The sequence below is a fragment of the Tenrec ecaudatus genome, chromosome 6 (genome assembly GCF_050624435.1).
Source record: "Tenrec ecaudatus isolate mTenEca1 chromosome 6, mTenEca1.hap1, whole genome shotgun sequence".
In the NCBI taxonomy this organism is placed as follows: domain Eukaryota; kingdom Metazoa; phylum Chordata; class Mammalia; order Afrosoricida; family Tenrecidae; genus Tenrec; species Tenrec ecaudatus.
This window is the reverse complement of record NC_134535.1, coordinates 18,300,693-18,325,534: the sequence shown is the minus strand read 5'-3', so window position 1 is coordinate 18,325,534 and position 24,842 is coordinate 18,300,693. Positions and strand designations below refer to the sequence as shown.

The 24,842-nt window shown below is 50.4% G+C and overlaps 1 protein-coding gene across 1 annotated transcript in view; it reads right to left on the bottom strand.

Moving 5' to 3' along the window:
- Positions 1–750: 750 nt before the first annotated feature.
- PRDM4 (PR/SET domain 4) overlaps positions 751–24,842 on the bottom strand; it is a 30,934-nt gene continuing 6,842 nt past the window's right edge. Inside the window, exons 4-12 of the mRNA XM_075551024.1 lie at positions 19,538–19,723; positions 17,481–18,275; positions 9,593–9,742; positions 8,115–8,233; positions 7,165–7,250; positions 6,302–6,429; positions 5,285–5,599; positions 4,272–4,440; positions 751–1,562 (exon numbers count right to left, since the gene is read on the bottom strand). Coding sequence (XP_075407139.1) covers positions 1,238–1,562; positions 4,272–4,440; positions 5,285–5,599; positions 6,302–6,429; positions 7,165–7,250; positions 8,115–8,233; positions 9,593–9,742; positions 17,481–18,275; positions 19,538–19,723 — 2,273 coding nt within the window. The 3' untranslated portion in view covers positions 751–1,237. The remainder of the gene's footprint in view (positions 1,563–4,271; positions 4,441–5,284; positions 5,600–6,301; positions 6,430–7,164; positions 7,251–8,114; positions 8,234–9,592; positions 9,743–17,480; positions 18,276–19,537; positions 19,724–24,842) is intronic.

The window sequence follows — 24,842 nt, the reverse complement described above, 5'->3', positions numbered from 1 at the left end:
TCCTTGTTTCACCCAAAATGTCTTCCACAACGGTAAACACAAGCTTCCTCAAAGAATTCAGAGAACCATTTGGTTGGAAGGGGCTAAGGCAGTGTGTGCTGCTGAGGTAAAGGGAAGATTCCAGAACAGGGCTGGCTGCTTCCAAGCCGCCCTGCGGCTGCCCCACCCCTCCCCCAGCTCCCCCAGCCGACTTCAGGGCGGAGTTTCCTCGGGAGAAATGAGAATAGCACCTGGAAGCCTCTCCTTTCTAAGCATGGAAGAAGCTTCAGTGTACCTGCTTCCTATTAAAAGGTTCAGTTCATCTCCATCCACCACCAAGATAAGAGGAATCCAATGTTTTGCAAAAAGTTGAATTTAATCCTTCCTAGAGGAATACAGATTTGAATGAAATACATTCATTCCATAAATACATTAGCAGCAAAACCTTCCCAGCAGAGCCCGCTCCACTTCCCGTCAGACTGAGCCTTGAGTAGACGGGTGTGTTCTTGCAGTCCTGGGAGACCAGGCGCATCAGCTGAGCTGCAACCCTGAAAACCGGGCCAGCACTGACCACGAAGCCTTCACAACCTTCCAGACCACTGGGCATCTACCACACTTAGCCAGTGAGGTCCTCCCCGAGTCAACTAGGGGATGAGCCCTAGCGTGTGCTCCATGTTGTGGCTTTGCAGGCGAGGGCCCTCTCCATGGGGAGTGGTGTGTCTGCACTCTGCCTAGACTCTAGGCTGAACGGGGGTGGGGTGTGTTTTTGTGTGTGTGTGTGTGTTCGTGTTCAGTCCCTTCCCTTCCACGGCACGCCAGCAGGAAGATAACCCAGCAGTCACTCCTCAGGCAGCCTGCCCCCCAGGGCCTCTCATCAAGGGGGGCTGGGACTGAACAGGAAAGATTCCTAAGTCCCCACAGCCAGGAGGCTTGCCCTTGACCTCTGCCAAGCTAGTTTTCCTCCATCTTTGCCTCTCCTCTGGAAGCCCCTTCTGTAGTTGTCTTCCAGGCACCTGCTGAGAATTGGGAACATGGGAGTGAGTGCCGTGAGGGAAAGAGGTGCAGCCAGGTGGGTTAAGGCAGGTGCTGCTCTAGACACGGGGATGCAGACACAGGAGGACCCACTGCTGTGTCCTCTCTGCTCTAGGATGCTTCCACCGGAGCCTGAGGGCTTGCTTCAGGCAATGAGACAGCGTCTGACTTCTATAAACCGACTGCGGGGAGAACCGACTATCCCTGTCTTTCCCCGGCCCGTCTTTTACTTGTGTGCAGACAGGGGCTCGTCTGTTGCGTACACAGCACCGCCCACCCGACAGTCTTCCGCGCCCACCGAGTCAACTAGCTCCTCCTCCTCGGAATCCTCCTCCTCCTCTTCCTCCTCCTCCTGCCCCGGGGCTGAGGAGCCGGGGGCGGGCCCTCTGCAGGTCTTCAGGTGGCGGGTGAGGTGGTATTTGGTCAGGTAAGCCTTTGTGCATTTCTCACAGACGTAGTCCCGTTTTCCTTCATGAGAGTTGAGGTGCTTCTTCAAGTGGTTTGTTCTCAAGAACAGCTTGCTGCACTTAGGACACTTGATCTGGCGTTCTCTAGGGGAGACACAGGAAGAATGTGTCATCGGAGGGCCAAGACACAGTGCATTTCCTGTACCCCAAGTCCCCCCACCCTGCCAGGAGGAGCCACTATCTTGCTGCCTTCTATTAGAATGACTTTGGGGACGTTCTCAATGGTTGGACAATGTATGTGGACTTAGGCAGCATCTTTAGGAACCCTATGTAAACAGAATCCTATCGCGTATGCATTTCTTTTCCATCGTCCTTCCTCAAGACCATGCTTGTGAAACTCAAATAGTTTGGGGTGTGGGCAGGGGTGCCCTCCACTGCCGTCCCCAACTTGCCTGTGGCACAGACTGGCCTGCTGCGGCCAGGTCTGGGGGCCCCCGGGGTTTGCAGCACAGGCAGGCAGCTACGGAACACACTGTGCGCTGGCCTGCACCTGGGGGAGCTTCTCCCAGGCGCGCACGAGAGACTTCAAAAGTTCATAGTAAGCGAACTGGAAGGTAAAGAAATGTTCCCATGAACCTCCTGAAGAAAGGCCCTTGTATCCCCAGGAGCAGAATATGTAACTGCGCCAAGGACATGCATGTACACCCAAGACCCGATCAAATAATGCCAATGGTCTATCAACTGCCACCAGCATAAATTCAAGTTATTACAACCGTGAGAAGAGGCAAATGTGCCGGGACCAAGAGGTGGCGCGCTGCGGTGTGCACTGGCACTCCCGATTACTTCAATGAAACTGCCTTCTTGCTCAGCCAGGGATGGTCCCGTGCCCCTGGTGACACTCAGAGCTGGGCTGGGTGGGGGATTACTACAGCCACCTGGTACATGAGCGGGCGGCTGCAGTGACCAGGGCAGCCCCACAACCAAAGCTCATTGGCTCCAAGTGTCACCAGTGTTCAAAGTGGTTTTAGGGCGGAGCCCACAGGCCGGGCTTTTGTAAGAGGTCTTGGGGAACAGCCAGTGTGTGAAGTGGATGAGAGGGAGCCACAGGATCAGAGAAGTGGCGGGTGGTGGGGGGCGGGGGGATCCTGACTACTTCCATCACACGGGACGGCCCTGGTGAATTCTGCGGAGCCTTTAAAGCCACCGCTGGAACCAAACCTTTACTTCTGGTTGCGTGCATGAAAACTTGAATTGCCCGAGGCCAAAACAAAGTAAGAAGGGCAGCGTTTAGCAATCGCCAAGGGTTCTGAGGTGACCACTCTCCCCTAACCCAGTGAACCCGCTGAGAACCGGGAACTCCCCACTCTCGCTTTCCGTCGGGAAGGCGCACTTCTCTAGGCACAGTTTCCTTGGAAAGACGGAGCTTAGCATCTGGATGGGTTTGTGCCTTCCACCGGTCCTCCAGGCACTTTCCGGCAGTGACGAGGCCTTGAGGGGAGGCTGCTGGCTCAGGGGCAGGTCGGAGTATTTAAAGCGGAGCCTGGGGAGACCCAGGCGGGCAGGCAGTCACGGAGAACTGTGAGGGGACAAGTAGGCACTCACTTATCAGCCCACAGGCGTGCCGAGGTGGGGGGGTACGTGTGTGTAGCTGAGGTGAGGAACACGGACAAAGGGAAATTAAGAGGAAGGGTGGGAGTTGAGTGGGGAGAGGCCGGGCACAATTCCTGTGAGAGTGTTGGAACTAGGACGAGGTAGTGGGGAAAGGGTGGCCCCGTTTTCTGAGCTGGTGAACTTGGGGCGAGGGAGGGGCCTGCAGGCACATGGTGTGTGAGCTGCCTCGTGGAGAGCGAGCATCAGAGCCATGTGTGGTTACATGCCCGAGGCTGTAGACAGCCTGGGGAGGAGGTGCTCCCATAAACGGACTCCTACAGGGGCCTCTGGAGAATCTGAGTAGTGATGCTCCTGCCTGTCTCTGAGGACCACGTCCCTTCTACTCTCTCCCGAGTGCACTAGGGAGCCCTGGTGGTGCAGTGGTCAGGCACTGGACTGAGAGCTGCATGGCCGGAAATTCGAAATCCCCAGCAGCTCCCTGGGAGAAAGACTGGCTTTCTACTAACTCCCTTAACACAATCTCAGAACCCCTCAGAAGGGCACTGAGAGTCAGCATGGGCTCAATGGCCAACAGTACCATGTGCAAGGGAATTCCACACGGAGCCACGCTCTTGGCCAGCCTCTCAGGATCAGGCTGCCACTTCCTGCTCCCAGCACCTCCAGAGGCCTGCTCTGCGGGGCCCCCAGCACCTCCAGAGTGAGATCCCACTTCTGCAGGCTGTGGCCGCTGCCCCAATGTGCTATTCCGCCCCGGACGGACTGAATCAGAATCCACATTTCAACCAGAGCCTCAGGTAGACACCAGCACACCACGGGGTCTGGTAAGACTGCAGATTCAGTCAATCTATCTGTGGTGAAAATAGGCAAGTTCTTGGCAGGGGCTTGAACGAGACGGCACTGGACAGTCTTTGCAATCAGGTTCGTACACAGGCCACGCGTGCTGTCTGGAAGCTTGTTCCCGTCGCTGCCCTCCCTGCCCTCTCAAAACCACTCTTGTTTACCTACGACCACCCAGCACACACCAGCAGCGAACCTTCGCCCAGACTGGGTGGGTGCCTGGCAGTGGTCTCTGGGCCTCTGACCACGGCAGCATGCCTGGCAGATGCCGTGTCGTGTCAGGAGTAAGCGCATGCCTGGGCTCTGAGTAGCACCGAGAGCAGAAGCGGGAGCGCTAGAAGACCAGAGCAAGCTCAGCACCGGAGGGGCCCGCTCCATGTCGTCCAAGAGGCGCAGGCCACTTACTGCGTGTGGATGAGCACGTGCTGCTTGAGGTCCTGCCGCCGCATGAACAGCTTGTCGCAGTAGTCACACTTGAGGTTCTTCTCGCCCGTGTGGATGACCATGTGGGACTCGAGGTGGGCCTTCTGCGTGAAGGACTTGTCGCACAGCGTGCACCTGTAGTTCTTCTGGCCTGCACGGGAACCCACGTGAGCCTCAGCCTGGGCATGCGCCAGGCCCCAACACACAGGTGGGGTATGGTGGAGATCTGGGAACAGACTTCACTCTCGCCCCGCCAGCCACCAGCCTCAGGGTGCATGCTTCCCAGGCAGGGCCCTGCAGTGACAAGCTCTTGAGGCCGGAGCATGTTTGGTAAGTTCAAGAGGAGGCAAGGCAGGGCCAGGGTGGCCCCAGCGGGACATGTCACTTGCACCGGAGGTTTACTCAGAGCCGTTATCAACACACGCTACGGACGGAGACCTCTCGGATTCCAGAAGCAAGTGGTTCCAAGAAGCTAGGCCCACAGCAGCTCGGGAAGAGGGGAAGCTCAACCCCGTTGCGGAAGCATTCATCAGAACGCCATTCTGAGAACGCCCTCTGCTTTAACTCCAGGTGTCAGGAGCCCAGACTGAAACCAGCAAACACTCTTTGGGAGAAAGATGGGGCGTTTTACTCCTATGAAGAGTGACAGTCTCGGAACCTCCCAGGGGCAGTTCTACCCTGTCCTCCAGGCTCGCTGAGTCAGCGTCGACTCGATGGCAGCGAGTTAAGCCAACTCCCTGAGGCCTGCCTGAGGTTTCCCAGGGCCGCTCAGACCTCGGGGAGGATGTACAGAATGTAAATTATCTACCTCACAGCCCCGGGAAGACCAGTGCTGTTCCACCAAGGGTCTACCACCCCCAAGGTCTGGTCTGGCAGCCAGAAGGCGCACTGGGAGACACACACGTCTCACTTCTACCTGCAATCTGTGTCTCCGCGAAGCTACTTCCCTCACCACGTCGCCCTGGTGCGGAAGCTCCGGGCCCGGGCTCACTCACCTGTATGGATCTTCAGGTGGGTACGCAGGTTGCTGGGGTCACTGAAGGCCTTGCTACAGAAGTCACACTTGTGGGGCTTCATGCCCATGTGGCCCATGAAGTGGACGTGCAGCTTGGAGGGCGAGATGAAGGCTTGTGGGCACATGGAGCACTTCCACTTCCTGTCTTTGCTGTGGCTGGGCCCGTGGCCGCTGCCGGGGCCCTGGCTGGGCAGGGGGTTGTGAATGTGGCTGGTCAGGTGGGCTTTGAACTCCGAGTAGGAATTGCACTCCTTACCACAGTTACAGAGGTGCACATCTGGGTGCTCAGGAACCCCTGCGGAGAGAAAACTCACTCGGTATCACCAGGTACTGACGCCTGAAAACTAGTTCTTAGCCTTAACCATTCCTGCTTGCCCTTCTCACTCTAGTCAACACGTCCTGCTTGTCCATTCCCTGTAAAACGGGAGAGTCCTGCTTAGGGCTCTCACACTAGAGCAGCGGTTCTCAACTCATGGGTCGCCCGATTCATAACAGTAGCAATGTGACAGTGATGAAGTAGCAATGAAAATAATGTTATAGTTGGGGGTCACCACCACCTGAGGAACTGCATTAAAGGGTCGTGGCCTGAGGAAGGTTGAGAACCATTGCCCAGGAGCATTAAGACATCTCCGGACACCCAGGAAATGCTGGGTTGTCAGGCCCCTTCCCAGACAAACGTTTAAGTTCTGTGGCACAAACGCTCCAACATCAGGTCCTCATGCGTGACACAGTGAAAGGAGGAAACCTTGACAGACTCGGTCTGTTCCAGGGACTCTGTTGTCCTCCACGAACTTAAAACCCATTGGTACTGACTCAGAAACAGCTGCAGGACCGTGGGATTCCCCAGAGCAAAGCCCCGTCCTCTGCTGGTGGTCAGCATCTGGTCACAAATCCACACCCTCCCCTTGGGCCAGTGTCCTGCTTTCACGTGCAGATGAGGCACGTGGCTGTGATTTTGAGCCTGCAGGCAGGGGACAAAGGACTCCTGTCTGCTTACCCATCTGCTGTGCGTAATCCCGGCTGTAGTAAAAGAGCAGCTCGCTCTCCGGGGGGATGTCCTGGGAGGTGCAGAAGTAGATCTTCCCATCATGCGGGTAAGCCACCAGGTTCTGCTCTTCCCGGTGCCTGCGTCGTCACATGGAAGACATCAGGCTTAGTCAGCCTGCCAGGCACCTGAAACCCACCACAGCCCCCTGCCGGTCTCCCCCTAGCGCACCTGTCCCAGGGACTTACACAGGCACACCGTTCTTCACTCTGTGCATGCGTGAGTGCCCTCAAGTCAGAAACGGCAGTCTGTGACTGGGAGCCAATTACATACACGGTCTCTGAAATAACCATCCAGCCATAAGAAGAAAGTATCCGCTTATACTCCAATGATAACGACCCTTCGCTGGTGCGTTCGGTTAAACTGTTCCTTGTGCTCTGAACAGCAATCACCATGAAGTGACAGAGTTGAAGCACCTTGCTGCCCTGTGCCCTGGAGCTGACTCTGACTCCCAGCAGCCCTGCAGGGCAGAGTACAAGTGCCAGGCTGGAGCCCTGGTAGGGTACTGGGTACACACTCCTTGGTTGTTAACTGCTCCTCTAAAGGTCAGTGGTTCAAACCCACCAGCCTCTCCCTGGGGGAAAGTCAAGACACAGCCATCGGTCTCCATAAAGCTACCCAGTCTAGGAAGGCCTAGGGAGCAGTCTTAGGACAGGTGAGTTAGAAGTGACTTGACAGCCAGGTTATGTCTTTATGGGGCCGGGCTCTTTATGGGAGCAGGTCATCAGGTCACCTGGACCGTGTCCTCGGGTTCCCTAAGTTGGGTGACCCTAGGCAGGGCTGGCGCCTCCGCGGGGCCGCGGGCGGGCTCTCACCGGGCCTTGCGCACAAACATCATCCAGTTGCACTCGTGCTCGTCCGCGGTGACCGTGCAGGACTCCAGCACGCCGTTGTGGAAGATCTGCCGAGGGGCACAGGCCTGTCACACCAAGCGCTGTGAAATGAAGGCTGGCCCCCACCCCATCTACAGTTATCACTTCCCCTCCCCCTCAAGGTGACAAAGTCTCACCCCACCCCCATTAGTGCAGACCGGCTCCGCTCTGGCTTTGTCCCTTTCTGACTGGACAGCTGGTCTTCGGCTGCTACCAGAGAGGTCGTGAATGGCTGCGGGAGGGCTGAGGGCAGAAGACTACCCTACTGCTAACTCTTCCATTCACCGGGGTTCTATTCTGGACACCACAACTAAGCCCCACTCCCACTGCCATCTCTCTTCCTTCCCTTCCAGGTGGGAGCATCACTGCCACGCCACTGACCAGAGTCCCTAGAAAGAGCTGACAGGGATGGTGGTTTCTGTTCGAACCTTCGTTTCTCACCTCTCCCACTAGAAAGCCAAAGAGCCTTTGCTCCTGGTCCTAGAGCTGTTCCCCGAGCTAGATTCACCACTGTGTATCCACTACAAAGTAAGCCTCCCATACAGACACAAGCATCGCCTCAGCCACACCACACTCAAGAACCCAAACCCACTGCACCACGGCGACGCCGACTCGGAGGACAGGTACAACTGTGACTCTTCAGGGGAACAGAAGCCGTGTCTTCCTCCCATGACTAAAATCCAGTCTTACTGGGCGCCTCACGGAAAGGAGATGAAGAGTTTATCCTCTCTACCCAATAGGTGGTGTTTCCTGTCAATCATAACTGGTCCACCCAGGTTTAACAGGACGCAACTTTTAACTAAGTGACCAACAGGTGGATGGTACTTCCCAGGTCACTTTTAACTACCTGATCCTAACAGCTGCACCCATGGAGAAGTTTCCTCCACACTGACCTTCCAGATGTTGTTAACGGCCTTGTCTGTCCAGTCTGCTACTTCCATGGAGTGGCTCTGCTGGCCAATGAGGGGCCCAAAGCAAGTCCGCACAGGGATGGCTTCTCCCGTCCACACACCTGCGGGGGGAGGACATCAAGGACACACTCCATGGCTGACGCCACCAAGAGGCTAGAGGAGAGCGATGTGGGACCCATTTTCAGAACCCAAGAGCCACTGGTCTCCAAGGCACCCAGCGCTGACCAAGTCTTGTGCATTCTCTGATCCTGTTTCTGTAACAATCTGTTTCAAAAATGTGACTGACATGGGATGAACAGACAAAGTGGGGCTAGAAGACTGTTATAAAGACAGAGAGTGATCACTATAAAAATACCACACACTGCTAAAACCCTGTGTGGGAACAACACTGCTCTTCGTTCCCGCTGCAGCTGAAACCCACAGGCACCGGGGATTCCAACTCCTCGGGGCCCTACAGGGCAGAAGAGAGCAGCTTCCACGGCTGTCAACCTTAACCAGAGCAGAACGTCTCTTTCTCCTGCGAAGTGGCTGGTAGGTTTTGAACCACGAACCTTGTGGCTGGCAGCCGAATGTTTAGCCCACAGGGCCATTAGGCTCCTTCTACACTGTCCAGTGAGTTCAAGGGGCTCATGCTTAAGCACCAGGTGAAGAATGGTTAATCTAGTTCCATGTTTTTGATGGGCAGAAAGTCATTCTGAAACCATGCTGAATTTACCTAAAACCCAAAACCAAACTCACTGCCACAGAGACAATTCCAATTCAAGCTCACAGAGACCTAGCAAGACAGGATAAAACTGCCCCCATGAGTTCCCAGAACAGCAACTCTTCACAGGAGCAGAAAGCCTCATCTTTGTCCCAACCCAACTTGGAACCACTACCAGGGTGCTTGAATTTACATAAGTAGAAGTGCTGGATAGTCCACTGCAAGGTGGGCAGTTCAAACCCACCACCAGCCACTTGACCAGAGGGAAAAAATGAGGCAGGCTGCTCCCATATAGAGCAATAGCCTGGGAAACCCTATCGGGGCGCTTTGAGCCAGAACCAACTTGAAGTCAGTGGGCTCGGTGTGTTTTAAGTACTTCTATGGTCTACATCCCTCTTCTTTCTCCTAAAGGGCAAAAGACAACACAGGAACATGCAATCTACGTCTCTCTTGTGGTGAGTTAAGTCTACTTTCCAAGTTTCAGTAAGAGACACCAGGTTCCCAGGGGTATGTCATGGTGATCAGGAGTGGATCGGGAGGCTGCACGCCAGAAGCCTCTGCTCCAGGAGCTTCCCAGTGAGAGCGAGGGGAGGTCCCCCAAGCAAGCTTCCCGCCGCGGTACCGCTATCACCACTGCATCACACGCATCTTCCCTGGAAGAGCAAACTGATGTGACAGCCACCAAATAAGCAGAGTCACACGGGGTTGCATCTAGGACTCCGCCCCAGGCAGGAAGCAGAGGTGGAGTTTTGCTTACCCACTTCGGGCCCCACAATGGACTGGCGGAGGACCAGCTGCTTTGGGAGAGAAAGCCTGGCCCTGCTCTCGATGGGCGTGTCAGGAACAAAGGTGGCCGGCCCATGATCTGGGCAGTCTGAGGGGTAGGCTCTGTCACAGAGGGTGCACCCTGCAGGGGGACACAGGAGACACACAGATGGGATCAGGGTAGCTGGAAGATGGCCGCCGCTTACTTTTCACCTGGAAGTGCTGGTTACTAAATGTAAGGGAGCAAGCAGCAAGGTCCCGATCAACACCAGGGAATGCAAAGCCCCCATCTCTCTCCCTTCTGACTGCAACAAAACCATATTCCCCACCCAGATCCCAATCAAAACTCTGATCAGAGAACCACTCTTACACTAAGGAATACATAGCCTCCCATCTCTCCCCCTTCTGACTACAACAAAATCGTACTCCTTCCCCACCCCCATACAATGGAGCAGCATCTCAGTGCAGAAGAGGAAGAGGAATCAAGAAAGAACAGTGCGTTGTCAGCGAGGTGCTGTCTCCTGACCTTCATCACACACGTCATACTGTCAGAAAGGAGGCCTTCAAAGACAAGACTCACAAGCCACGGACGCCCCGAGGAAGCTGGCTGACAGTGTGAGCCAGGCCGGGCTGGGCCAGCTGCTCTGCGGTCGCCTTCTACAATACTTTATACAAACGGGGCCACCAGGTTTTGAGGCAGGCGTAAAGAGATCAACAGTGACCGTGGGTCTGGCTTTTCTAGCCAACTATGAGCTGAAAATCAGGACTCCGCTACCATTTCCCACCTGTCCCGCAAGCCCCTGGAGGCAGAAGGGAAAGTGGCTTCCTCCAGGAACAAACAGAGTCCTATCCTGCACCCAGGGAGGGCGTTCACTCCCCCACCCCCCCACCCTTCCAGGCAGCTCCCACCATGGGTGGGGCGGTGGTCTTCCCAGAGCCACTCCGCATGGAGCCATCTTGAGGATCTAATTTTTAAAGCTTTCCCTCAGATTGCCGTTCCTTATCAGCGTCTTCATCAACCCTACCACGGAGGGTCTCTGAGGATGACAGCAGCGGCACCTTACAGGCTTAACCCCGATTCACAGCACACGTCACGAATGATCCGAGGTATCACGGTGGGAACTGTCTGCATCGGGCCTGGGAAGCCCTCCCTCAGCAGCCATGCTCAGGCCCAAACTGGACCCTACCAAACCAGGCTTAGCACTCGGCATGTCCGGTCACAGAAACCCTGGGGAGAGGCAAGTACCAAGTGAGTGCGTGGCAGGGCTCCTTGCCCACATAATGAGCCCTCACGTCGTAGTGGGCTGTTAGGCTGAAAGTCAGCAATTCAAACACTAGCTGCTCCTCAGGAGAAAAATAGGGCTTTCTACTCCCGTAAACAACTAGTCTTGAAAACTCACAGGGACAGGTCTCCCCTCTCCTATAGGGTCACAATGAGTTGGCATCAACATGACGGCAGGGAGTTTGTAGGGGGTTGGGTTTTTTTGGCGGGGGGCGGGGGGGGAACTTGACCCACATGTTCCTCAGTGGCCCCGAGTTTGACACCAGTGCATGGTGTACCCTCCGTATCGATAGCAAACACTACAAAGAGACCCGTCAGCGTAGGCTGTATGTAACATAGCCAGGGTCAACATCCCACTTGGCCTTCAAAGGTCACAAATGGCTCCTGGAGGTGCAAGTATGGTCTCTATTTGGCGGAGAAAAGAGCAATGAAACTGAAGACGGGTGGAAACACTGTCCAGCGGCCCACATCCGCTTCCACAATCCTGACACCAGAAGAACCAGTCCCCACTACCACTGCCAACTGCTCTGAAAGGTGGTCTTGGGTGAAGTGGGAGAAAATGCAGAACAAAACTCAAAAATCACAGCAGAGCTCAGGCTTACCAGCAGGATAGGCACGGCAGCTCCCCTAAAACAATGGTCCTTAGTCACTCTTTTGGGTCTAGAACTGGTCTCTCCCTCATGGTTCAATTTTCAGTTAAAAAAAAAAAGACAGATGCATAAGGGGAATAATATCACTACTGATTATGTGCACACCTTACTGATTACGTGCACACCAGGGGTCCTCAAACGTTTTAAACGGGACCACTTCACTGTTCCTCAGACCTGTTGGAGAGCCGGGCTATAGTTTAAAAAAAAAAACTATGAACAAATTCCTATGCACACTGCACATCCACTGAGGTGTAAAACAAACAGGGCAAAAATACCCGGCGTCCTCAGCAGGCCGCAGTTTGCTCAATTAATCAACCAGTTGGGACCCAGGGGTCGGCATTCACCTAGGACAGCGTTCAGAAGGGTTAGGAGAGCAGAAGGGCCCCCAGAAACAGGGAGGAGGTGGGGTGGTGATGCTGCCTACATGAGGTGACTACAATGATGAGGTAAAACACGTACTGCTCACAATAAAAGGTTTGTAAAACAAGAGGGATCCCTTTGGCAGAGAGGTGGGGTGCACACCCACAACCTGTGAAGTCTGCGCAGCAGGAGGCAATGCTGCACACGGCAGTACTAATGCACGGGCCCAGTAAAGCTAAGTGGCCACAAAGTGATCAGGCTGCTTCTCCCCTGTGCACCCTGCTTAGTTAAAAGACACTGACACACAGGTTTCTGTCCTGGATGTGCCACATGGTGCAAACAAATAATCCGTGTGGTTGGGGGTGGTCCTTACCACAGCCCCATAGCAGTCAGAGGTCCTGCTTCCCCTAGTGCAGCGGTTCTCAACCTGAGGGTCTCAACCCTTTGAGGGTCAAACGAGCCTTTCACAAGGTCACCCCATTCATAGCAGTAGCAAAATGACAGCTATGAAGTAGCAATGAAAATAATTTTATGATTGGGGGGTCACCACCACATGAGGAACTGTATGAAAGGGTCATGGCCATTAGGAAGGTTGAGGACCACTGCCCTAGCTGGCGGTACACTCTTGGGAGAGTTGAACAGAGAGATAGAAGCAGTAAGTTAAGCATTGTGGCTATCACTAACTACAGTGCACGGGGAATACATGTCACTCTGCCCAGGCGCAGGCCCATCTTCTGTCTGGCCTCACAATGACAAGCTATGGATGCAGAGCTAGGGAACCTCCCGACAATGGGGTGGCTACTGTTCAGTATACAGGATAAACACAGGTGGCTAACACGATACCACCACCGAGGAGTCTAGGGACTAAATAACCACACTAAAGACTGTAAGCCTAGCAGCACACATTGCAAGAACAGGGCGCTGGTGTGAATGCATCCTTCCTTTGCCAACCTCCAAGTGGCCGGTCAGACTGGCATCACTGCCCGCAAATACTCAGGGTGACCCTTACCAGGCTGTAATGGCTCAGTGGGACTGGACTCCGGCCCTGAGTGTCTGTCTGTCTGTCTGTAATGGCTCAGTGGGACTGGACTCCGGCCCTGAGTGTCTGTCTGTCTGTAATGGCTCAGTGGGACTGGACTCCGGCCCTGAGTGTCTGTCTGTCTGTAATGGCTCAGTGGGACTGAACTCCGGCCCTGAGTGTCTGTCTGTCTGGGCAGATGCACGCAAGGCGTTCCTTGGACCCAACACCTGCTTTTCAGAGGGTTGACCAGGCCCTTAAACCAAATCCATTTGGAGGGAGTTGTGGAATTAGTCATCTGAATTTTCTTGCTGCACATTACTTAACTGCCATTTTCACTCCTAGTATCGACAGTTATCACTATCCTGGTCAAACTGAGGCATTTCAAAAGTTTGCCACTCCTGGTCTACCTAGCATTAAACAGACTCTGCTCTTAATGGGAAAACTACTGCAGAGTGAAAGGCCATGCTCCAGGCCAAAGTGGCTTTGGGCAAGCAGACAGCCCCCAGAGACACTAAGCTTCGTTAAAAACCAGCAGGCATACATCTACAGACAGTCCCCCGGTTGCAACCCCATTCCCTAAATGTGTAAGTTGAATTTGGAACAGGTGCACATCGTGCTTCTGTAGACTTAAGTCAAACCAGCTCAGATGTCAATGACACTAAATCGGAATATGGTTGTTAGGTGTAATCCAGTCATCAAGACCCTGTGTACAACGGGATGAAGCACCGCCCAGCCATGCGCCGTCCTCACCATTGTCCTCGGGTTTGAGTGCACTGTTGCAGCCACGGTGTCCGTCCATCGTGTCGAGGGTCTTCTTTTTCACTGGCCCTCTTCTTTACCAAGCGCGACATCCTTTTCTAGGGATGGGGCTCTCCTGACATCATGTCCAAAAGATGGGAGACACAGTCTCGTCATCCTTGCTTTGAAGGAGCATTCTGGTTGTACTCCTTCCAGTCTCTGCCAGCACCACAATTCAAATGCATCGGTTCTTTTTCGGCCTTCCTCATTCAATACCTACCTTTCACATGCATAGAGGCAACTGAAAATGCCATGACTCGGGTCAAGTGCCTCTCAGTCCTCAGAGTAAGAACCTTGCTTCCCAACACTTTAAAGAGGTCTAGTGCAGCACAATTACCCAACAAGATGCCATGTGATCTCCTGACTGCGGCTTTCATGAACAGACTGGATCCGAGTGGGGCAAAATGCTTGACAACATGGATCTCTTCTGTTCATCATGCTGCTGCTGCCTATAGGTCCAGTTCTCAGGATTTGGGTCCTCACAGTGAGACGCAATCCACAGTGAAGGTTGCAATCCACCTCACTTTCAGCAAGCAAAGTCGTATCATTTGCATTACCACAGGTTGCTAATAAGCCGTCCTCCGATCCTGATGCTGCAGTCCTCTTCATGTAATTCAGCTTCTCTGATGCTCTGCTCAGCAAACAGAATAAATGGCGAGAGGAATTCAACCCTGACACACACCTTTCTTGGGTTTTAAGTCAGGCAGCATTCCCTTGTTCTGTTCACACAGCTGCTTCTTGATCCATGCACACATGTTGCATGAGCACAAACAAGTGTCCTGGAATTCCCACTCTTGTCAAAGCTCTTTATAGTTTGTTACGGTCCACACAGTCGTGTGCCTTAGCATTGTCAGTCAATGAAACACAAAGTAGCACCTTTCTGGTAGTCTGCTTTCAGCCAAGATCCATCTGACATCAGCAATGATACCCTCCGTTCCATGTACCTCTGGCACGGTACCTCCTTGTCAATAGACTACTTGCAACTGTTGTTGGATCATCTTCAGCAGAATTTTACTTGCATTCAATACCAATGCTATCGGTCCATAATTTGAGCATGCTATTGAGTCACCTTTCTTTGGAGTAGTTAAAATATGGCTCTCCCGCCAGTTGGCCAGGTATCTGGCTGTCTTCTAAATGTCTCGGCAGACCAGTGAGTGCTTCCAGGGCTTCATCAACCAGCTGAAACACTTCAGTTGGTGTCCCAGCAATCCCCGAGTCTGGTTCTAGGCTAACCAGACTGGTTCAGTGCGGCATGAACTTCTTCCTTCAGCACCACTGGTTCTTGCTCGTCTGCTACCTCTTGAAATGGTGCAATGTCACCTAGTTGTTTTTGGTACAGTGACTTTGTGTATTCTTTCCATCTTTGATGCGTCCTGTGCTGAATGCATCTTGAGATATGCTGAGCACATTCTTCCTGTATGGTTTGCATATTTCATCATAATACTTTATACGATCTTCTCAAGCTGTCCTTTGAAATTTTCTGCTTTCTTCAGGAATGAAGTTCTTGATGTCATCCCACAGCTCACCAGGTCTTCTGCACTAATATTCAATGTATCAAATCTGGTTTTGAGATGTTCTGCAAATTCAGGTGGGATACAGTCAAGGGTGTATTTTGATTCTCGTACACGTTAAAGTTTTCTTCAGCTTGAACCTGAACTCTCAGATGAGCAATTGATGGTTTTCACAGTCAGCCCCTGGCCTTGTTTTAACTGCTATTGAGCGTCCCCATTGTCTCTTCCCATAGATGTTGTCGATCAGATTTCTGTGTATTCCATCTGGAGAAGTCAATGTTTTTAGGTCACCTTTTGTGTTGTTGGAAAAAAGCATTTGCGACGGAGAAGTCATTGGTCTTGCAAAACTTTATCATTCTACTTCCAGCTCTATCACCAAGGCCATATTTTTCATCTATTGTTCCATCCTCTTTGTTTCCAACTTTTGCATTCCAATCACCAATAACTATCAATGCATCTTAATTAAAACTCTCGCCAATTTCTGATTGAAGATGTTGGTAAAATCAGAGTAGGCCTGGATTTTTAAAATTTGATTAAAATGAAATGGTAACTGGAAACTATGGGTCAAAGCCCTGGAAGGAAAGGCTCAGAAGCAGTGTGCTGAGCCATATCCGAAGTCTGATGTGTGAGGCTGGATTACTGCCAGGGCTGTGGCGAGCCACACATTCAAAGTGGCACAGTCGGCTACCATCTTTGGAGTCGGGCACCACAGTTTCTGCCTCTGCCAGCTATGAGCACAGAGCCCACACACAGACATAACTTAGGTTATTCCTGGTGCTTTGCTGTCTGCCATGAGCCTCAGGACACTGGTCTCTGTACATTAGTTCTAGTGCCTCTTGTTTCACCGTCCACAGTGAAGTGTTCAGGGCCATTCACAACCATTACATTGTCTGCAACTTTAAAACTGCCCCAGTCACTGGTCCAGGAAATGATTTTAAATCCAGAGGAAAGGGTCAAATGGCCAACATGCCCATGAGAAGATGTTCACCATTAAAGAAATGCAACTCAAAATCACAATGACACCACTTCACAATCACTAGAACAATTAAAAAAAAACAAAACCAGAAACCTGAAAATAAGTGTTAACAAGGATGTGGAGAAACCGGAACCTTCGAGGCATAACTGGTGCAGCCACTTGGGAAAGCAGTCTGGCACTGCAGGACAGATTAAATCAACCCCTCCCTAGACACAGAGATCCAAGACAAGGAAAACATCACCTGGCAAACACTTGTCTACAGACGTTCAGGGAACAACCTCAAATGCCCATGAATCAACAGATGGGTAAACAAAATATACCTTCATCCAATGGACTATTATTCAGCCAGAAAAAAGCAGCTTTACCCCTGCTATCCCATGGGGCAACCTTGAAACATTATGGTTAAGTAGAAGCGGCCAGACACAGGTCTACCTTGTGTGAGTCCATGTACACCATCAGTAAGGCAATAGCAGTTGCCAGGGAATGAAGGGAGCAAATACTATTGAGCATGGAGTTTCTTTTGGAGGCGATCAAATGCTTTGGAATTAAAAAGAGTGGTGATGGTGCCAGAGCCTTGCGAACATTATAAAAAGTCCTGGGTTACACACTTTAAAATGCATGATTGAACCCCACTCCATTGAAAAGCAGCATACTCAACTCAAAGCGTCTGTTTGCCAACTAAGAACAGTAAGCGTCCATAGGCCAGCTCTTACCTCTTCCTAAATTAAGGACGAATTACATCACACTTCACTGGAAACCTGAGACACGAAGAGATGGCATCACAAAAGGTCTCACTAGGGCTTGTCTTCCTCCTCCTTTCTGACCCTCCTGCTCGGTCGACTGCACCTGGGGCCCTGCTCTCTTCCCACGTCACCCACCCCCCATGCCGTGATTGACATCTACATGCTGGTGAACCTCAGTATTCCCAAACTACTTATTAGACATCTCTATTGGGTTATCTTACACACACTGACATCAACAGGTCTAAACATATCTAAAACTGAAACACCTTAAATATTACCAGCCGAAGCTCAATCTTATCTGTAAAATAGAAGAAATAACTTATATCATGTATATAATTTTACTTATGAAGGATGCTGTGGTAACCAACTAGATGTTCAGAGTATCATTTGACTTTCTTGAGGAAAAGTCACCACATGAATATAAAGGCAAAGAAAAAACCCAAGTCTAGGTGCTTTCTACCCTTCCTTAACCAATGTCTGAGGCCCTCGGTGGCTCTTACTAGCAGTGTTTCCCAGAGAAAAGCACTGAGCGCACTCACAAATGGTGAACAAGGTTGCCGTGTTGTCCTTGTTTGAACTGGAGTCTTCCATGTGCAGGGAAGGCGAGACAAAAGACAGACTGTCTGGAGATACATCTACACGACCTGTCCCCAGAGCCACCTCCTGGCTGAGGGAGGACACCGCCACGGGTTCTAGGCCGAGGCCAACTTCATGGAGGGAGACAGCCTCTAGGGAGGCGAGGCTGTGTGAGGTAGAGAGTGCCGCGCTGACAGAGTTGGTGCTCACGGCCACGGTGTGCATGGAGTCACTGAGGGCACTGTCAGACATCCCATTGACCCGACTTGCAATGTGGTCTGTCTCCATGACCACAGGCAGCTCCAGGCCATTCCCATGAATGGGGATCACACCGCCATGTCCTACAGGGTCGGCTGCAAGGTTGTTGTTCACAGGATCCACAGACAGAGGCTCGTGACTTCTGGAGTCACTTGGGATTTGGGGATGTTCACCGGCAACACCATCCATCGTGAGCTCTTCTGCCATGCCATCTGTTGAGATCGGGCTGGTCACCCGAGAGACAGTCTCCATCGTGATGGCGGTGTCCAAGGCCACCTCATGGCCGTCGCTTGGATGGAGACTCTGGGTACTGTGTGTGTTCACAGAGCGAGAGTCTATCGACACCATGCCTGGTTCTAAGCCAACAGTTCCGCTCGGCTGATATGGATCTAGTGCTGCGGGGTTGCTGGCGATCGAGAGTGCTGAGTTCCCGTCCACGTTTATAGAGCTGGGGTGGATGTACTGAGGCGGAGGTCTGTCAGGCAAGTAAGATAAGATGCCTGAAGGGGGAAAGAGAGAGAGAGCTCAGGGTTTGTTTTTGGTACACTTTAAAATAATTTTCTACCCACTTCTTTGGTTTAAACAATATGTATACTTTATAAACAGCAACAAACATATACCATAAGTGAATTTTTCTTGTGAAATTCAATCTAAAAATCTTAACAATAACCCTCTGATGTTGACTAAAAATCGCTCATTGAAAGGTTGCCTTTACTATCTATGTGATGGCAATGCCTGAGTCCTAAGATGCTGCCTGCCATTGATTACTCGAAACAATTACAGGCACACCTTCCATTGTGAAATATAAGTTAGCTACATGCAACCAAGTTTAAAGCTGTCAGGGTATCATTATATATTAGACTATCTTCAACACAATTCAGAATTCTATCTTCTCAATCAAAAGAGAAAACCACTGTGTAGCTTCTGCTTTTCGGCAGATGAGGTCAAATGGAACTGGCTGAACTGCCCGTGGAATGCACACTGCTACAACCTGATGAGGCAGAATCTGACAGTGTACATTACAAATCTCCAAAATGTTCCTGTCCTCCTGCACAAGAATTTCACATGGCAAACTACCCTCAATACGGTCTGTAAATATTGTACACAGATACACTTAAGAATTTATTTTAATAAAAATAGAACTAGAAAAAAAAATAGAACTAGAAAAGCAAATTGTATAATGACAAAGGCTATACTAATGGGCTAACCAGTCAGTTGAATGCAATGCATTATTACTCAAAAGGATAACGATGAATAAGGTAGCAACAAGGAACAAGTATACAACAGAGAAAATCATTAAGTGAAAAAGTGAGGACACGCACATCATTGCACAGAAAGTGCGATCTCAATTATGCCTACCACAGAAACACCCACATGTGGGAAAAGAGGCAGGAAGGAGGTAGGGGGGGGGGGTCCCCTCCCTCCTTATTTGCTGAACTTCCTGAAATGTACATGTAATTCTTTTATAAAAGAAAAAGAATTTTTCGTAATTGCAAGGACATCGTAGCGAGATGTGGTTGGTGGGGATTTCCATGATAAAATCATGGAGCGTCAAGAACAGCAGCACAGTTGTGCCAATCAACAGTTAAACTGAGCTTAACTACCACATGCATAACGCACAATGCAGTCTCAAAGTGCGCAACAGACACCGAATTTTTCTCTCACCTAAGACAGATATAATAGGGACAAATAGGAAAATAAATTTTTTTTTAAGTTAGGTCTCTTTAGGATGCAGGCTCTTTTGCTCAGGTTACTTACTCACCAGGCAGGATGGTTCTGAAGTAACTGCTCTCCAGGTGCGGGTATGGGGATGGGGGCAAGGTGTAGTTCCTCTCTGGTAACCCACACATCACTCCTCGGTCCCCAATGCCCATTGGGAGCATCAGAGACAAAGCGGACGGCAGAGAGCTTAGGGAGGGGCCGAGGTTGGGAATTGCCACCGGCAGGCCTACAAAACAGAAAGGGTTTCTTTTCCTTCATGAAAAGCAAGATTTGTTTCCTTGTTTGAGATCCTCTCTATAATTCTTAAATTGGTCTTTGCACATGGGTAAAAAGCTGGGCTAGTATTCTTCATTAACAAAACAGGAAGCCCTTCTCATCACCAGGTTCTGCAAACAATCAATAGGACTCATCAAAGCAGTCTTAATTCTAACCCCCAAACCACACCACCCTACAGCCACTGAGTTGACTCCACTGCAGTGACTACAGACAGAATGCTCTTTAGGGTTTCCAAGACGGATCTTTATAGGCGCCGACAGCCTCATCTGTCTCCTATGAAGCAGCTGCTGGGTTTGAACACCAATCTTGGGATTAGCTTTCCAACACCTAGCACACTGATCCACCTGAGCTCCTCTCTCACACCTGAAGGTAGTTCTGAAAATTGCCCGGGAGAAAGATGCGGCCGTTTGCTTCGGGACAGATTCACAGTGGGGCTGGACGGTCCGACTTCGTCCTCACTATGAAGTCACTAGAGAGGGCTTCCAGTTACCTTAGCTGCGCTTACATCGAGAGTAAAATAACTCTGAAAAGTAAGGCAGGAGCTCTGGCACTGTAGTGCTTATCTGTTGGGCAGCAATCCACAGGGTCGACAGGTCAAAACCACCAGCAGCTCCACAACTGGAATTTCTACCCCTGTAAGCAGTTACTGTCTTAGAAACTCGCAGATGGGAGGTCGCTATGAGTCAGTACTGACTCGGTGTGAGTATTAAAATTAAATACAATTTAAGCAAACAAATTATGTAGCAGAAAAAAGTATGGGGGAGGGGACACAAACCAAAATGCTCCCAAGCATGGCCTTTGAGTGGTGCTGTCATGGCTATGTCACTTTTATGTTTCTATTTACTTCACTGCATTTTTTACTTTACATGAGACCATTTCATATTTCAGGTAACTCCCACAGAAGCTTTACTTGGAAAATTTAGGCCTATTTTTATACAGTGTTATGTATGCCTACTATAGGGTTTACGATGTACACCAACTTTATCTGTGAGATCTCATGCCCACAGTCCCTCACTCTACAGGCCGTGAAGAGACAGGTGCAGTGTCTAAGTATCACCAGACAAGCTCACCAGCTGGACCCCACTGCTGGCAAGGCAATGCCGACTTAAAGCGACCCGTAGGACAGAGACCTGGTCCTGGGGTTCTGAGACTGTCTCCCCATCTTTCTTCCTAAGAGTGGCTAGTGGGTCCACAGGCTGACCTTGTGGTTAGCAGCCCAGTGCTTCAGCCAATGTGCCACCAGGGCTCCCTCCTTTCACCAAATGGACCTTTCAAATACATGGAGCTGTACGGACTCGTGGATGTTTTTGTGTATGAGGCAGCTTCAAAAAGTTAGTGGAAAAGTGGAAAAGGAGGGGGAGGGAAAAAAGGAAAATGAGCTGATTCCAGGAACCCAAGTGGAAGGTGAATTTTGAGAATGATGAGGGCAACAAATGTATAAGGGTGCTTTACTCAATCGATGTGTGTCTGGATTGTGGTAAGAGTTGCATGAGCCCCGATACAAGGATGTAGAAAAAGAACAGTGGAATAGAAGAGTAATGGCAGTGTCCCATGAACTTTTCCATGCCCTTGGTATTTTTAAAATGGTTCTTCCTCCATAAGAAGCTCTCACTGCCATTGAGTCAGTTCCGACTTTGCCACCCTGTGAGACAGGGTACCACTGCCCGAGACGGTAACTCGCTCCAGGAGTAGAAAGCCTCATCTTGCTCCTGGGGAGTGGCTGGTGGTTCCACACTGCCGACACTGCGGCTAGCAGCGCAACGTGCAACCACTTCGAAACCAGGGCTCCCCACACCAAGAGGACTCACTAAAAGGAATGCCTAAGAGACCAGCAATTGGGCTTCCGCACCAGAAAGGGATGGGACGAGACTCTAGTATGGTGGAATCTTCATTCACTGATGCAGATCACTACTTACGCAGCTGTCTGTAGAGAACGTTAATATAACAATGCAATGGATCTCTTTAAAGTCCTCATACACGTAAATGCCTCTTTTTGACAAGGAAAGTCCAGTACACCACATTATCATCGACCCTTCAGAATCAATAGCTTGTTGTTGTGAGGATCACTGGCCTGCCATTGCAAGAATCAAGAGCTACATGCAGAAGTCTCTTTAGGTCGATGTGAACACAAATGTGTGGGGGCAGGCACATACATTTACTTAACACACACACACCTACCCCTAAGACATAATTAACCACCTTTCAGCACTAGTTTTTTGGGGTTGAAGGGTAAATACCAGAGTCTCATGGGGCAACTCAGTTAACTGGCTTTAGTTCACAAGAAACGATGATCTGCATGCTCGTGAAGGAAGTGGCAATAGAGATCGTAAACGCCTAAAAGCAGCCACGTCTCAACTGGCCAGAAACAAAGTAGTACAAAGCCATCTAAAAGCACAGAGAAGCAAGCAGTCTCAAAGAATGACCACCTCTTCCACCCTGAGAGCAGAAGTCCAGACGGTGCCCGGCTACCACCACAGACCATTACAACTGGGTCGCCATGCTAAGAACCAACAGCTCATCTGCTTCTTTTCCTCTTCAATAGAAAATGAAGATGAAGCTAGGCCAAAAAAATGTTTTACAAGTATATTGATGGGGAAAGTGAGCTTTCCCTACATCTGTCTTCTAAGGATGGATGCTCTGGGGAGGGTCACGTCAGATCTGTCTCTGGATTGCCTAGGCCTGGTGCGCGCGCTGTGGTGGCCATTCTGTTTCAGACAGGAAAGACAATCCCTATGCTTCCTGGACACAGTTATTCAGAACTACTGTAAAGGATTCTCTTCCATTAACACAGGGACAAGGTGTCAAGATGAAAACCAGGTCAATGGGAAGTCCAAGATAAAACACGAAGCAATCACAGCTTAAGAAAAGGACTGTCTTATATCTCCACAGGGAAAGAGGGACCAGATTTCAACCCTGTGCCCAAGATGTGAATGCAACGTGCCGGCATGAAGCAGGAACCAGTGGAGAGGTCTGAGGGGCCGGCCCCAATGCAAACTACATGGACAGCCGCCCCTTCCCCCAGAAGAATTTACTTCGAAGGATAACCCTGAAGCTACAGCTCTGGAAGAGGGACATGTCTTATCAGAGCACATGAGAGCAAATGAAGGGAGAGGAAGAGAGAGTGGAGCACATCCTGGCCCACCAAGCCTTGAGGACGATATCCCTGCTCAAAGTAGCCAATCCACAGAGAAGACCACATGGCCGGCCCCACTACGAGACACGGTATCCTTCACTGACCCATAGTCCTAGAGGGGACAACACTGGAGAGACAGTGTGGGAATTGCGCCCAATCTGACCCCACCACACTGAGGCAAAATACTAAGGACGTGCAACAGAACAGCAAGGGGAGCAGAGCAAGGAAGTCCCCAGGGAATACCAAAAATAGACTTTGGCGCCAGGGCACAGCACCCCATCAGACTCCACCGGAACAATCAACAAACAGACCTTGAACTATTTACAGGCTTTCTTTTTGCCATTTTTTTTATTGTTGTTACTTTGTTTTCTTTTTTTGTTTTGTTGTCTTGTTTTTATACATATTTTTATCTCTGCATATAAAGACAGGCAAGATAAACAATTTGGAGGAGAAAACAACTGGGGCGGGGAGACATGGGAGAGGGGGAGGGGAGGACAAGAAGTGGTGTTAACAAACCCAGGGGCAAGGGAACAACAAGTGATCCAAAATCAGTGGTGAGCAGAGTGTAGGAGTCCTGGTAGGGCTTGATCAAGGGCAATGTGACCAAGAGGAATTACTGAAACCCAAATGAAAGCTGAGAATGATAGCAGGACAAGAGGAAAGTAAAAGGAAATAGAGGAAAGAACTAGGAGGCAAAGGGCATTTATAGAGGTCTAAATGCAGGCATGTACATATGTAAATATTTTTATATACAATGATGGGAAAATAGATCTATGTGCATATATTTATAAGTTTAATATTAAGATAGCAGATGGACATTGTCCCTCCAATCAAGCACTCCCTCAATGCAAGAACACTTTGTTCTATTTAACTGGCATTCCATGATGCTCACCTTCCCAACACCATCGCGGAAGACAAAGTGGATGCATAAGCAAATGTGGTGAAGAAAGCTGATGGTGTCCAGCTATCAAAAGCTATAGCATCTGGAGTCTGAAAGGCTTGAAGATAAACAAGCGACCATGTAGCTGAGAAGCAACAAAGCCCACATCGAAGAAGCATATCAGCCTGTGTGATCATGAGGTGTCAATGGAATCAGGCATCAAAGAACAAAATATCATATCATTGTGAATGAGGGGGAGTGCAGAGTGGAGACCCAAAGCTCATCTGTAGGCAACTGAGCATTCCCCTTACAGAAGGGTTGTGGGGAGATGAGACGGTCAGGGTTCAGTGTAGCAACGATGAATCATACAACTTTACTCTAGTTCTTCCTCCCCTCCACTATCCTGATCCCAATTCTACCTTACAAATCCAGCTAGATCAGAGGATGTACACTGGTACAGATAGGAACTGGAAACACAGGGAATCCAGGACAGATGAACCCCTCAGGACCAGTGATGAGAGTGGCGATACTGGGTGGGTGGAGGGAAGGTGGGGCAGAAAGGGGGAACCGTTTATAAGAATCTACATATAACCCCATCCTTAGGGGGCAGACAACAGAAAAGTGGGTGAAGGGAGACGTCAGACAGTGTAAGACATGATAAAATAATAATTTATAAATTATCAAGGGTTCATGAGGGAGGAGAAAAGGGAGGGAGGGGAAAAAATGAGGAGCTGATACCAAAGGCTCAAGTAGAAAGCAAATGTTTTGAGAATGATGTTGGCAATAGATGTATAAATGTGCTTGACACATGGATGTATGTATGGATTGTGATAAGAGTTGTACGACCCCCAATAAAATGATTTTAAACTGAAAAGGCCCATCTGTGTAAGATATGAAAAAGTAAAAATCATGTATAACTTATCAAGGGTTCACAAGGGTAGGGGCAGGAGAGGGGAAAAGAGCTGATAATAAGGGCTCAAGCAGAAAGGTCATGTTTTGAAAATGACAACATATGTACTAGTTTGCCTGATATGATTGATTTACACATTGTTATGA